Source organism: Petromyzon marinus, chromosome 48, assembly GCF_048934315.1.
Source record: "Petromyzon marinus isolate PM22_M1 ecotype Great Lakes invasive population chromosome 48, UKy_Petmar_22M1.pri1.0, whole genome shotgun sequence".
Classification (NCBI taxonomy): domain Eukaryota; kingdom Metazoa; phylum Chordata; class Hyperoartia; order Petromyzontiformes; family Petromyzontidae; genus Petromyzon; species Petromyzon marinus.
The window spans coordinates 6,494,161-6,509,316 of record NC_133714.1 but is presented as its reverse complement, the minus strand read 5'-3'; the positions used below and the strand labels follow the sequence as shown (position 1 = coordinate 6,509,316).

The window sequence follows — 15,156 nt, the reverse complement described above, 5'->3', positions numbered from 1 at the left end:
GTGCGTGAGGTGCGTGTGGTGCGTGGGGTGTGTGTGGTGCGTGGGGTGCGTCGGGTGTGTGGGGTGCGTGGGGGGTGTTGGGTGTGTGGGGTGCGTGGGGGGTGCGTGCGGTGCGTGTGGTGCGTGGGGTGTGTGAGGTGTGTGGGGTGCGTGGGGTGTGTGGGGCGCGTGGGGTGTGTGGAGTGTGTGGGGTGCGTGGAGTGCGTGGAGTGCGTGGAGTGTGTGGGGTGCGTGGGGTGTGTGGAGTGTGTGGGGTGGGACAGCACGGAGGATCGGTGGTGGTGGGGGCCGGCAGAAGGGACAGAGTGGATGTCACTGCGAGCGGACGACCGTTGCTCGCTGTTTGGTGTTTCGCCGTCACCATGGCGAGATTGGAAGCGAGCCGCCCTGCCTCGGAACCCAGCGAGCCCTTCCTGCACCCCCCCCCCCCAATCGCCCGACTCTCTCCAACCCATCCCTGCCCCCCCACCACCACCACCATGAATCCTCCAGGCTGTAGCGGCACACAAACTCGCTCGGACTCCCAGGGGGATATTCCGAATCCAGCGGCGTCCTTCCTTACGCGTCCGGCCCCGGCACAGGCGACGTCCGATTGCGGTTGAGAGTTGAAGGGCAAAGGCGCAGCCTCTGCAATGGGTATTCTCTGTTGGACCTGCTGTACCACATATACCCCCCCACCCACCCCCAAATCCTGTGCGCTTTCAAGCTCGCATTGGACTATGGACGCGCGTTGTCCGCCTCGCGTTTTGTGAAAGTTAAAGGGTTGCAGCCCTGCGATGCTTTTGAGAATTTGGGCCTACTCTTCCACGCTTGCCATGCGCCTTGGAAGAACGTGGGAGCACTCCGCACTTTGCTAAACCCCTAAACTGTATTTTATTTTAGCAGGCAAGGCCCACGGAGCTGTGTAGCTCTTTGTCAGAAGCGACCCAGCTGCAAATTATAGAAATGTCTCACCATCGTGTGGAAATGTATAAGCAGCCATATACTCTAAACGCATGTTTCTTAATGTGGAGGGGAAAACTGGACGATCCCGAAAAAAAATCCGCGCGGCCACGACATAAAAACATTCCAAATGCACAGGCGTCAGGGTCGGGATCAAACCCACGACCTCCTGCATGCCAGGCGAGGTAGTCAACATCTCCTAGCCACCGTGATGATGATGAGAGAGAGAGACACGCAAACTCCAAATATACAGCAGCAGGCGTCAGGGTCGGGATCGAACCCACGACCTCCTGTACACCAGGCGAGGTAGTTAACATCTCCTAGCCATCGTGATGATGATGAGAGAGAGTGACACGCAAACTCCAAATATACAGCAGCAGGCATCAGGGTCGGGATCAAACCCACGACCTCCTGCATACCAGGCGAGGTAGTCAACATCTCCTTTTTTAAGTTTCCGACAGTTTGCATGCAGGAGTTGCAGAGTTCATGACGAGATCAGATGCGCCGTAGCCCAGCAGGACGCTTTTCGCGATCTTGGCAGACATCAGGCGAGGTAGTCAACATCTCCTCGCCAACCCTCAGCGCCTTTTACCCCACTACACGGCTCGCTGTCACCAGTGGGGGGGGCGGGGGGGGGGGCGGAGTGGCACGTTACCGCTGACAGATGCTCCACCGCGGTCTTTCAAGAACGCGGCCGATGGCTGCGGCACGCCGACTCTCTGCCCCCCCCGCCCCACACGGCGGGCGAGGTCAACCGCCGAGGGGCTGCCCGTCGCACGCGTCGCGGCCAAACGGCGAGGGGGGGAGGGGTGGCGGCGAGCCGGCATCGCGACGTGCGAGGCAGATTTACTCTTACACACGCAGGGCTCTCGCCGGCCCACGGTCCGGATTGGAGTAGGTGCCTCTGGGTGGTTTAGCTTAGTTTGATGAAAATTAACCCTTTCCCATTCCGATGACGCACGTGCACGTATGCGTATGCACGTGTACGTCATCGGTTTTACTTCTGATTGCGTTCCAATGACGTGCACCTACGTATGTGTACGTGCGTGTACGTAATCGGTTTTACTCCCGGTTGCGTTCAGGTGACGTAAGTGTCCGTACGTGTAAGTCCAAGCGGGAGGGCGTCTGGCACAGTTTGGCGCCGGCTATCGAGGAGTGCGGTCGTGCCGCTACAGTTCTCTACGGTGAGCAACAATGTCTTTAAAAAAACATCAGCGCTACTACGCCTCTGTAAATGAAATGAATACCAAGCAGCTCGTGCGTTCCGAAATTTAGACGTCCCGCGATGGGAAAGGGTTCCAGAGCCATGGAGCCCTCCACCACGGGACACAGCCAAACAAATATTGTCATCGCATGGGCCAAATCGGCCGATTCAATTTACGTTTCAGTTGGACCGCCTACGTCGGGAAAAGCGAGCAGAATTTGTCGACTTGAAAAATGAACTGTCAACATTTTATTTTTACCATAAACAAAGCCATAGGAAATTATCCGTACGTACGTTGAACTTCTTTCGCACCGTACGTAGCCAACCGTGCTATTCGGAAGTGTGGGGGACGGATAACAAACTATGTGTGCTAAACTTCTTTCGCACCGTACGCAGCCAGCTCTGCTAATCGGAGATGCAGGGGACAGGACAACAAACTAAGCACAAAAATCACTTAGAAATAAATGAAATGGAAGAGTCAAATGAGCGTTACCACCATGCCGCCACCCTGCCGCCCGATGATGTCTGACGTTTCGCACCCAGGAACCGGAAGGTTCTTGGGTGCGAAGGTTCCCCGCAACGGAGCGCCTCGCGGCAGATACACGTGGAAAACCTACGCAGTGGGTTCAAACGTGCTGAGCTTCCAAGATCCCATGCGGTTGAATCGCAGATTATAATAATTATCATCATGATCATCGATATTTAACTGCTGCGTACGCAGCGCATGTTTTGACAGCGGAATAAATTTTGTTTTCCTGTCGTGCGGCAGTAAAAAATAATTGCAGGCCACGTACGGCCGACAGTTCACAAGCGAGCGCCTTCCCTGGAATCCGAGGGGGGCATCGATCGTCACCGTGTCCGTCGAGTGATCGCGACGATCACCGAATCTCACAGTGGACAGCTTTGCTCCCGCGGAAGGCGTCTCCACACCCCGAACTCACAACAACGGTTGGCCGGGGAGGCCCAGAGGGGTCAGACTTTGCTGAGCTGGCATTGCCGAGACCCTGGCTCATCCGTAAATAGAGGTTTTTGTTGGGTTAGATCGCATGAATATATAAACGCGTCGTTAAACCCGCCACCGCCCGACGCAGCCAGTCGGCAAGGTTTGTCACGTACATGAAACGAGCCAATTCGTTACTACTTCAGCACACCGGTTTTTGTGTTGGAGAGTCAAACCCGCTGCAACATTTTACAATCCTAGCACCGTGACGTTGCCGCCGGTCATTATTGCAACCGGCATCATCAGGTGACAGCCAGAGTTGTGGAGGGGGTAAATGTGACGTCGCCAACTGAGCCAGACGAAAAGTGGAGTGGGGGCGGAGAGCGAAAGCCTACTTGTTAAGCTGACCCTGGCTAATGGTGTCAGTTTCAGTCGCCAGCGATTCAAAACGGTTCTCTGGTGTAAGTGAGTTAGAACTATATATTTTTTTTGTTTAACCAGGTAGAGCCCACCTGAGCTATTTGCTATTTATCAGAAGCGACCTGGCCACGAATGACAGCTGTTCTTGTAACAGTTTGTTTTTTTGTCCTTCCCCCGGACCTCCGATTAGCGTGGTTTGCTATGTACTGTGCAAAAGAAGTTCAACTTACATACAATGTCGAAATCAGCCCAGACTGTGGCATGTATGGAAGCAATGCTGCTGATGAGAGGCACTTCAACATGGAAGGCCGGGAAGTTCAACATAAAGAACAAAGATCCCCCGTGTAGCCTTAACAGACTGTTGGGACAAGTGCTGTTAGCGAGCACCTATGAAGGCCGGCAAGTCACACGAGGGGGTGGGTGGCCAACACCACGCCCGACCGCCTTTGTCTTCCGGGTGGCGATGTTTACACACCACACCAGGTACTCATTTTAGGCTGAGTCGACCTAGGGGAGGCCCAGGACCAGTTCTGACAATCGTCACTGGTGTTGGCCATGAGCGCGAATCGAAGTCGAGTCGCTGGGTTCGTAGTGCAGCGTGCTAACTGCGACACCACCGCACCCCAAAACGTCAACATACGTAGATACCTACAGCTCAGCGAAGTGGCTTATCATCGTGTGGACATATATAGCAGCCAAATACACTAAACGCACGTTTAAAAAACAAACTGGAGGACTCAGAGGGAGAGCATGCGGACTCGAAATTTACAGGTGTCGGGGTCGGGATCGCGATCGAACCCACGACCTCCTGCATACCAGGCGAGGGAGTTAACATCTCAACACCGGGGCGCCCCATTGAGGGACTCCACCCCCGTGTAAACGATGACCGCACACAAGAAATTAGTTTGTCGCCTACACATTTATTTCAGTGCCAGCGCCGAGACAAGTTTCTAATAATGTTGGCCATCACGTGATGAATGTGTGGTTTAAAAAAGAAAAAAGGACCCACTGGTCACTTGGACGATCTCCGTGGTAGCTCTGTGGTGTCCGCTTCCGTGGGCACTTCACTCGAGGTTAGGGTTCGGGCCTCGCGGCGCGATCCCAGAGAGTACAATCGGGGGTTAACAATCCATCGTGTGGGGCGGAGGGCAGGGAGAGTGAGCCGGGGGGGGGGGGGGGGGAGTGCAGGGGGGCAGGTGGCAGAAGGGGCAGGTGGCAGGGTGGACGTCAGTGAGAGGGTTAACGGCGTCGCTCGCCAATTAACGATGGAAAGGCTCCCCGGCGAGGAGCCGTCAACGCTCGTTCGCTCGCTCGCTCGCTCCCGTGGGGGGGGGGGGTGGGGGACCCGAGCGGCAAGCTCCGCTCTCGCTCGGCTACCATCTGCGTGTAACAAAAAAAAATGAAATCTCTGTAATTTTCGTGACGGTGCCACGAGCAGAGCGCTAAGTTTAGAAACAGAAGCGGCCGCGGCCGTGGCCGCCGCCGCCGCCGCCGCCGTCGCCGCCGCTCGTGGTTTCGCCAACTCTAAGAGGTGCGAAATGAGAGCAGAAATGATGATGGTCATGATGATGACGATGACCCCCCCACCCCCGATTCGTCGTAACCGTGGGAAGGAGAAGAAGGGGGAATATCTCACGGTGCCAGACGGGGGGGGGGGGGGGGGGCACTGCCCGTGAACTCAATTGATTGATGGCAAAGGGTTAAAGGCACAGCACGTGCAATTGCCTTGCTCGTGCAACTGCTGCCGGAAGTGGGCCCCGTCCACCACGGGAAGATTTAAACTGTTGAACTACAAACTAAACTATGTTTAAAAAAATATATTTTACCAGGTAAGGCCCCACTGAGCTGTACGGCTCTTTCAGAAGCGACCAAATAATCTGAACGCTTGTTGATTCTAAATGAGGATGGATCGGAGGACCCAGGGAAAAATCCACGCGACCACGGAGAAAGAGACACCGCAAACTCCATATATACAGTTTAACACGTAGGAGGCTTTCGCGAACAATATCATCCATAATACAGGTTTGTTTTGTTGGGTTAGATCGTGTCAATGTATAAATGTTGCGTCGTTAAACCCGCCACCACCCGACACAGCCAACTAGCGAGGGTTGTCACGTAAACAGAAGGTGCCCAATTCGTCACTAGTACAGCCGCACCGGTTGTGTGTTGGAGAACCAAGCCACAACATTTACAATCCGAGTACGACCTTTTGCCAGTAATAACAACCAGCTTCATCAGGCGACAGCCAGATGTGGTGACAACGCTTGTGCGCTCTTCTTGCGCGGAGTGGGTTGGGATTAATGAATGCATATTGATATGGTAATCAGCGTAAATTATGCATGCGCATATACACAGCAGGCTGCGGGGTTGGGCTCTAACCCACGGCCTCCTGTTTACCAGGCGAGGCTCGCGGGGCCTTCGAGATGCCCTCTATAGAAGTAGGCCTCCTCAAGAAGGGCGAGAAACATTTGCCTGTCAACACGTTATTACCGACCAGAAGTTCGCCTCGCTGGCCGGCCGGCCGGCCGGCCGGCCGTCACGCGCGGCGGTGACGTCACAGCCGCGCGTGACGGCCGGCCGACACGCGCGGCTGTGACGTCACAGCCGCGCGTGACGCCCGGCCGAGGTGACGTCGCCTGCACCCCGCGACGTTCAGAGGCCGGGTTCGTTCGTCGTGCCGACGTCACACCCACAGCCCCACCCCCCCACAACCTCCACTCCGGCCGTGGACCACACGCAGAAGATGCGCAGGCGCTGCTGGTAGAACTCGTATCGAAAGGACGACCTCCTGTACACCGTGCGAAGGAGTTAACATCTCTAAAGCCACCGCGGCGCCCCCATCGATGGTCTCCACCTGATGACTGCGCGGAAAAATATAACAGTCTGTCACGTATGCATTTACTTAAATGCCAAGCTCTGAGATGAAGTTTTACATAGACACGCTGGATATTCAAATGTACACATGTGCTTTTCGTTTTCGAGCGGCGCTGTTGACGGATTGTCTGTGTGTGCCCAGCGGCACGTGCGCAAGGCTTCAGCACGCAAAGAAGAGGCATTGGTCTTGAGAGGTGCATTGTTGTTGCGCAACTGACGAGGAGGAGAAGAAGAAGAGAAACAACTCCGAGCGTTCAATGTCCCCGGGGGAATTGACAGATTTCGGAGCAAAGCAACGTCAGCTGCTTCCCCAACAAGAGAACGAAACGGGGAAAAACCAGGCTCGTGGTCACCGGTGTTGACCACGAGCGGGAATCGAACTCGGGTCGCCGAGTTCGTGTCCTGCCACGCCGCCGCACACACACACACACACGGGCGTTGTTGTGAAACTTCCCGCGGAGGTCACGGGGAGCCGTGACCTCTGGCTCGCCCAGCAGCACCGCGACGCGGCAAAACGCGGACTCCACCTGTGCCATCTGTACGGGGGGCGGGGGAGGAGGGGGGGGATACAGCGTTGCCCCCTCTCGCGCGCGTGGATTTTTGTCTGGCTGCTCCGGTCTCGCTCCCGCTCGTGAGCGCTCATTAATTGGCCGATTGCAACGCCTTCAACGTGCAGAGGACGGCAGAGCTCGGGGAGGGAATTGAGAGGATGGATCGCCGACATCTGCCGCCTGCAGCCTTGGCTCCAGGTCCTCGGGCCGTCGGTTATCACCGCACGAGCTTCGCGCGCGTCTACAGCAGCAGCAGCAGCAGGCCTCAGCGTGGGCTGCGGCGGATCGTAGGTGGCGTCGATTGGTGGAGGGGGGGGGGGGGTCTGCTCGCCGAGATAGGCCCAAGGGCGGATCGGTGGATACCCTCGCAGACGAGCGGCCTTTAGCGGCGGCGGCTGCTGCGGCGGCGGCCACGGTCATCCTCGCCCTCGGGTGGGCCCAGAAACCTGTTGGCGCGACGGTCGCTGGCGGCGGGGAACCAGCGGCGAGCGTCGCTGCGGGGTGGAGGCCCTCCGTGGGCCCCCTCCACCCCCGGCCATGGGGCCCCGTTCCAAAAAACATTGCCCAACTGCCCGGCGCGGAGCGGAGGAGCCGCGCGGGACAGAGGCGGCGTTGTGGTGCAAAAAAAAAAAAAACACCGCACCTCGCCCAAGCCCCTCTCCCCCTCCATCGCCCGCCCGCCCCCAAAGGAGAACACAGTGTCTCGTGGAGAACACTCGCGGGCAACGAGAGTGGTGGATAAAGAGAAATAAAAAATAAAAAAACTCGCCCACGTTCGGGCAGGAAAGGCCACTGCCCGAAACGTCGCCTGTTTCTTTTGTCGGTTTTGTTTAAAGGTCACAAAAAGGTGTTCTCAATAACGAGTGTGTGTGGAGTGATTGGATTTTTTTTCTTTTGCGGTTAATTGCGTTCGGGCACCGCTGCCCACCTGCAATTAGTCACGCGACGAGCGACCGTAGCGGAGTGGGACGATGGACGTGAGCGTGTCCCTGGCTGGCAGACTGCGACAGGGCACGAGACCGCGCGCAGGGCTAGCGGGGGGATGGGCGGTGGGGATTCCTCCGCTCGCCTCGAGGGCTTCGAATATTTCGCCGCAAAACTGACGGCGATGACGGCGAAATGTACACGGCGTGGAAAAACGGGCCCAGGACAATGATGAGTGGGCGTCATTGTGCCGAGCGAGGTGCTGGTTTGCGCAACATGTGTTGCGGGTGCATGCTGAACTTCTTTCGCGCCATACGTAGCCAACCCGCGCTAATCGGAGGATGCGGGGGAAGGATAACAAACTGAACACAAACAGCGGTTCTAAAGAAATGAGTTTTCAATCTGGATGACGATTAAAAAGCGCATAGTTCCGGCGACTATCTAATATCGGATTGAAGAGCGTTCCAGACGGCCGCAGAAGCACGATTCCCAAAGCGCACGATTCCAGTGACCGTTTTTGTTGCGACGGCGAGGCCAAAAGCCAATGCTGCGTGGATGACCGGAGATCGTGTGATGGTGGGTTTGGGTTTCTTAACGAGATCAGCGAAGTATTTCTGGTTCATTTGTGGCTAAGCACTATTGTATGTGATGAGCGCAACCTTATATTCCCTGCTACTAACAGCGCCAGTGAAATTCGAACGCCCTTCGCCGACCGCAAACGAGGCCGTGGATATCACCCACACCGTGCGGGGAACTAACGGCGAGGCGCGAAGACGAAGATTCGGTCCTTGTGGCAGGAAGGTGATGACGGCATAACGGTGGAACAGCCCGAATGTATTCGCTCACACACTTCATCATCGCCGTCATCAGCAGCGGCATCGTTAAGTCGTCGGTCAATCCGCCGGCTCAATGAAGGCCTCCCCGGAGCCGTCGCCACCGTCTCTCGCGATCCTGCGACGTGGGGAAAAATGCGCTCCCGGTACCGCGCACGCGAAGCGATCCCGTCGCTCGTCCTCCGGGACGCGTTCCATTCCTTGGCTGCCACTCCGCCATCACCCTTGACCATCCTGCCGTCGCCGATCTGCAGTCCGCGCGATGGTGGTCACGGTGGCCGTGGCTGAGTGATTTAAGGCTGAGTCGACCTCGAGAAGGTGCAGAATCGGTGAGGATGTTGCTCGTCACGGTGGCGAGATGTTAACTACCTCGCCTGGTATACAGGAGGTCGTGGGTTCGATACGGACCCTGACGCCTGATGTATATTTGGAGTTTGTTCGCGTCTCTCTCTCTCATCATCATCACGGTGGCTCGGAGATGTTAACTACCTCGCCTGGTATACAGGAGGTCATGGGTTCAACACGGACCCTGACGCCTTATGTATAATTGGAGTTTGCGTGTCTCTCTCACCCCGTGGTCGCGTAGTTTTTTCTCTGGGTCCACCGGTTTTTCCCCTCCACATTTAGGATCAACATTCGTCTACAGTATTTGGCTGCTGCTACAAATTTCTTCATGATGATAAGCGCACTTCGTTGAGCTATCATTTGTGGCCAGGTCGCTTCTGTCAAGGAGCTCTATAGCTCAGTGGGGTCTTGCCTAGTAACAAAAAAAAAATATCCTTAATAACTGCACTGAAAAGAAACTCGTATGGTAAAACATTTAGATAAGTATTTTTTTTATTTTTTACGAACTGAGAAAAAGATCCTTCCTCTGAAAATCAAACCAACCGAATGTTTTGATTTAAAGCTTTCGTGACTGCAGGGATTCACATTCTTGGTTCTTTCGGTAAAGTCACGTAGAAGGGAAACAATAAAATAATAAAAGTATTGTTTTATATTTGTATTATTTTATTGTTTCCCTTCTACGTGACTTTACCGAAAGAACCAAGAATATCAATCGAATGTTGCTTCGATGACCATGTGACAAAGATCACAACGTTAAGGCATATGGGAGAGTGCAGTGCCACCCATTGTGGATACGAGGTCACTTTGAGGGGATCTCAGCCATAATAATAATATAATGAGCGTTGCCCCTTGCATCGACGTGGGATACACGTGGAGGGTGGGTGTGGGGAGACGTGACGTCATCACGCAGATGCGCGCGGTGACGTCAACACCGTGCACTTGCCCGTTTAATGCGCTAGCCGGCCAGCCAGCAAAACTTACAAAAAAATATATGATGATAATAATACCTTTTAATTACACAAAAATAGCCTCGATCACCTCAAGACACCTTTTCAGGAGGGTCCATCAAAGAAACTAGAGAAAACCCAAGCCTAAAAACAAAACCCTCGAAGCTCCGCACAGACGGATATCAGAATCCACTGCTGCACTGGCATCTCCCGGCCACACCAACCTGCACTCACCAGTGCGGTGACATCACCTTCCGCAGGTCGTTCTCTCGACGCGGCGAGATGCACTGCCCACGACGAGAGTTCGAAGGTCAATCGAAGGGATCTCAGAGGTGGCTCTGAGAAATCCGCCTCCGTGGGCCGCTCTGTCACGCAGAGGGCCGCTCTTCTGGGCCCCCCGTCCTCGAGAACACAAATCGACTTGACAAGACGACGCAACAAGCGCCATTCGCCAATAAGTAGCGGCGATGTCCCCAGGGCGCTTGTGCCAGGCTAGGTGCACTTTCAAGCCACGTGAAAGTGTCTAAGGGGCAGGGTGGCCCCAGGAACACACCCGGGTGCCATGGGTTAACTGGCTGAGACGGCTGGCAGATGCACCACCTGTGTTCCCCACTGTGTCAACTCTCTGCGCTTCAGCCGCCCGGCGCTCCGCTCGTTGCTGCGAGCGCCGCTCCTCTGCCCTCACGTTGTTGCTGGAGGGCGACTGCCCCCAACTCCCCGGCGGCAGCAGCAGCAGCGTCCTTCACGAGCCCCCGCCACGGGAGCCGATATTGACACCGCTGTCGCCGGCCGTCGGCAAGTCCACTCGGCTCCACATCGTCCTGCACCGCATCGCTCCATCTCCCCTCTCGCCCGTGCCGCGTCCCCGTTCAGCCCCCTCTATCCGGCGGTACGAAACGTCTGCTTGGTCGCGCTCCTCACGCAGCTACACGTCCCGCAGAACCGCCGCGGTGCCGGGCATTTACGCCACCATTCCCGTAACGGGGCGTTCTAAGACCGTGGCGCGAGAGATGGAAATGCGGTGTAACGAACATCCACCGGTGAGTGGACAGAAACCAGCCACCGGGAGGCAACTGGGAGAGGAAATATGTGTTTTCTTCCCCGGAGGGTTGAGCATCAAATACTTGCTGTGGGCCACTGAATTACAACTTAGAAACGCGCGTTCAGAGCATCTGTCTGCTGTTAATTGCCACACGAGAAGCCCCCCCCCCCCTTCGCTGAGCTGTAACTTGTGGCCAGGTGGCGTTTGAATAAGAGCGATATTGCTCAGTGGGCATTGCCTGGTTAAAATAATTTTTAAAAAAGGAATGTTATAACGAATTGAAATAACATTGCAGGCTTTTGAGAAAATGAACAGTCCCAAGAATTCGTCGTCGCAAGGTGACTCCCCGACACCACCGTCGGTGCTGCTGAAGCGTGTCGAAACGCCCGGCGGCGCGCGATCCGCACGGCACTTTTACGTCGTCGGGTGGAGGAGGGTTGACGACACACATTTTTGTTTAACACCACGACTCACCGGCCCGCCCCCCCACCCCACACAAAGCCTCCGCGTGATAACAACGTTGTCCAGAAACGAGAAGGTCTGCAAGGTTGCCACCATCACGGCGCAGGGCTAGGCCAGCGACGCGCGTCCTCTCTGGTTGCGTCAGCCTCCCAGGTGGGGGGGGGGGGCTATACTCGAGCTGACCTTCACCTCTCCCTCTTCTCTCCCCTCTTCTCTCCCTCCCTCTCCCACACTCTCCCTCTCCGGCGAGAGGTTTTCCTGCCTAGGCTGCGTTTGGAGAATGCAATCCGGCGATTTGTGGTGGGAGAGGGGGGGGGGCGGTGTGGGAGGAACGGCCCTAGCCCTGAATAGCCCCCCTGGAAACTCGCGTGCGAATATCTCCCCCACGCCAGAGGGGTGCGATCATCGTGGTGGTGGTGGTGAACCCGGGGATGTGACCACCCACAAGACACGGCAGCTGTCGGAGAGTTCCAAACCCCCCTACCCGCCCACCCTGATCTCCCCCTCCCCTCCGAGTGAGCCTCACCTCTGAACTTCTTGGGAGGATTGTTCAGGTCGCCGGCGTCTGGCTGGACGACGCATCGATCGTCCACCAACCTGGGGAGCAATGATGTCATTATCAGCATCATCGTCGTCATCATCGTCGTCATCGTCGTCATCATCGTCGTCATCTTCATGATCACCATCATCGTCATCACCATCTTCATAATCATCATTGTCGTCATGATCGTCGACGTGATCAGCATTGCCATCGTCATCACCAATGCCACGGTTATTTCATCAATACCATCAAGTATTAGCGACCTCGCCTGGTATGCAGGAGGTCGTGGGTTTGAGCCCGACCCTGACGCCTGCTGCAGTATATTTGGAGTTTGCGTGTCTCTCTCCCCGTGGTCGAGTTGCTCTTTCTCCGGGTCCTCCGGATTATCCCTCCACATTGAGAAACATGAGTTTGGAGTATTTGGCTGCTATAAATTCCCACGCGACAAGTCACTTCGTTGAGCTATTATTTGTGGCCAGGTCGCTTCTGAAAAAGATCTGCATAGTAGGACATACCTGGTAAAATAAAAATTAGTTTTAGTTCATGACTGCTGCCATCATCGAACATCCTCATCACTATTGCTTACGTCATCGCCCATTTTCTTCACGATCAATGGGAATGATCGCGACGATTAATTATAATAATTAAAACAATCATGTCAACTTGTAACGCAACGCTGCACATTGTTTGCTCGGGGAGGAACCACAAGATCTTCTCGGCCAAATGAATGAGTGTTTACGTGTGAGAGGCAAACCGGAGCACCCGGAGAAAACCCACACATGTGAGAGGGGGCAACGCTGTATCCTCGTACAGATGGAAGGGGGGAGTTTCGAAACAGCGTCTGTGCTCGCGCGCGCGTGTGTGTGTGCGGTGATCCACAGGGTTCGCTCGCGGAGGAAACACCGAGGTTACCCATCAACAAGCTCTGCTGTCCTCTGTGTATGAAGATGTAATTGAGTGTTTACGTGCGGGAGGCACGTAAACACTGTATCCAGCGCAAACAGATGGAACACGTGGAGTCCACATTCGCTGTACCGCCTTCTCCTGCTGAGCCAGGGCACGCCCGCGGGAAGGGACTTTTACCCCATCTCTGTGTGATCCACAAACCCTCGCTGCCTCCACAGTGCTGGACTACACGGCCACGTGCAGCATTGCCACCGCCACCGCCACCGCCGCCCGGCTAAATTAATATGAACATTAAGAGGATAATGACGGTGGTGTTAATTCGGAGGTGCCCTTTGTTGGTGCAGAATATTAAACTCGCAACCTTTGCATAATAGGGAACATGGCTTCCTTCAAATCGCCGAGCACCTGCTTACACATAAGCACTGCTTGTGTATACAAAGACAAAGATCCCCCATATAGCCTTAACAGACTGTAGGGGCAAGTGCTGTTAGCGAGCACCTATGAAGGCCGGTACTAATTTGAGGCTGAGTCGACCTAGGGGAGGCCCGTGACCGGTTCAGTTAATCGTAACCGGTGTTGGCCGTGAGCGGGAATCGAACCCAGGTCGCCAGGTTGGTAGCAGCGCAGCGCACTAACCACTACACTACCGTTCCCCACACACACACACACAGACACACACACTATGTATGTACAGCACACGCAGTGGGGTGGTTCGCTCTGCGCGACCACGAACCCACACGCCGGCCCGAGTTCGATTCCCGCCGCCGCGACCAATAAATAGCGGCGATTTTTTTGTTTGTTTTTGCGCCGGTCCCGGGTAGCTCCCGTAGGTCCACTCGGCCTCAAATGAGTACCTGGCGGGGCGCGTCAAACATCGGCGGTGGGGAGACAAAGGCGGCCGGGCGCGTGGTGTTGGCCGCGCCGGCGCATCGCGTGCCATTGCGAGCCTTCGTGGGCGATAATCGTGGCAGCCTCCATCGGTGCTGCTCGCGAATAGCACTTGCCCCTACAACCTATTCAAAGGCTATACGGTGGGGTGTGGGGTGGGGCGCGGGGGTGGGGTCGTACCTTTGTCTTTGTGCAGGCGAAACAAATGCAATGCATCGCACTCCTATGAGGGTGCCCGTGTGGACCGTGAGCGCGCGCAGCCACTCGGGGCCGTCCATAAATGACGTCACGCGATTTTGGACGATTTTTGACCCCCCCCCCGCCCCCGCCCACTCGTCACACGGCGTCACAAAAAGTCAGGCCACCCCCTCAAATATTACGTCACAAAGCTCTGCCCCACCCCCCCCCACCAAAAAAAATATAAAACGTGCTTCAAATCGCTTTAAACTATTGTTGTCATTGTAGTGCGTGTTTAATGTGGCGCTGCACTCTGATGTTGTAGGAGAAAACATTTTTTGTAAAAAAAAATCTAATTAAGTAGAACGTCTTCTTTGGTTCTTTCGGTAAAGTCACGTAGAATGAGAATAAAATAATGAATTGATAAAATAAAATAACACAATAATATTCTCACGACGTTTCCTTTTAACAATGGGTGCCTCTGCGGATGTGTATGCTTTAACTTTTAACATAGCTATTTCTGTGACCAGTCACAAGCTAATCATTCAGCCATTTCAATGCTAAATTCTATGCTAATTCCTTCGTCAAGGCTCTTTGTTCCTCTCACACAGCTTAAAAGCCGTGATCTGAACGTGGCTCTCTCACTCCAGCGCTGTCCTACCAGACAGTCTCGCTCCCTTCACCTGATGAAGGCCGCTTGTGTTGTGGCCGAAACGTCGTGAGAATATTATTGTGTTATTTTATTTTATCAATTTATTATTTTATTCTCATTCTACGTGACTTTACCGAAAGAACCAAAGAAGATGAATCATTGCAGTCACGAAAGCTTTAAATCGAAATTTAAGTAGAACGTGTTGCCTATATTTAATTAAAGTTGCGCATTTTGGTGTGACGTCACATTTCTCAACACCCCCCCCCGCTAGGTGCGTGACGTCATTTATGGACGTCCCCCCTAGACGTGAGCACGCGAGCACACCCAGCACTGCCATCGCATGCGGAGTGCCCCCCCCCATCCCCGCGAACCTCGGCTTGTGCCCGGGTCGCGGCTGCGAGGCGACGCTGGGGCTTTTGCCTGCGAATCCCGCACGGGAAGGGCCTCCTTTGAGATGCACAAAGACAAAGGTCCCCTCCCTCCAGTATAGCCTTGACACAACGATTGG

The 15,156-nt window shown here is 55.0% G+C and overlaps 1 protein-coding gene across 4 annotated transcripts in view; it reads right to left on the bottom strand.

Annotated features, from left to right (window-relative positions):
• The window catches only part of LOC116952798 (inositol 1,4,5-trisphosphate-gated calcium channel ITPR1-like), a 275,732-nt gene that overhangs the window by 255,027 nt on the left and 5,549 nt on the right, over positions 1-15,156 (bottom strand). For all 4 annotated transcript variants that reach the window (XM_032972456.2, XM_076074483.1, XM_076074484.1 and 1 more), the window contains exon 2: positions 12,011-12,081. In XM_032972456.2, the coding sequence (XP_032828347.2) occupies positions 12,011-12,081 (71 nt within the window). The remainder of the gene's footprint in view (positions 1-12,010; positions 12,082-15,156) is intronic.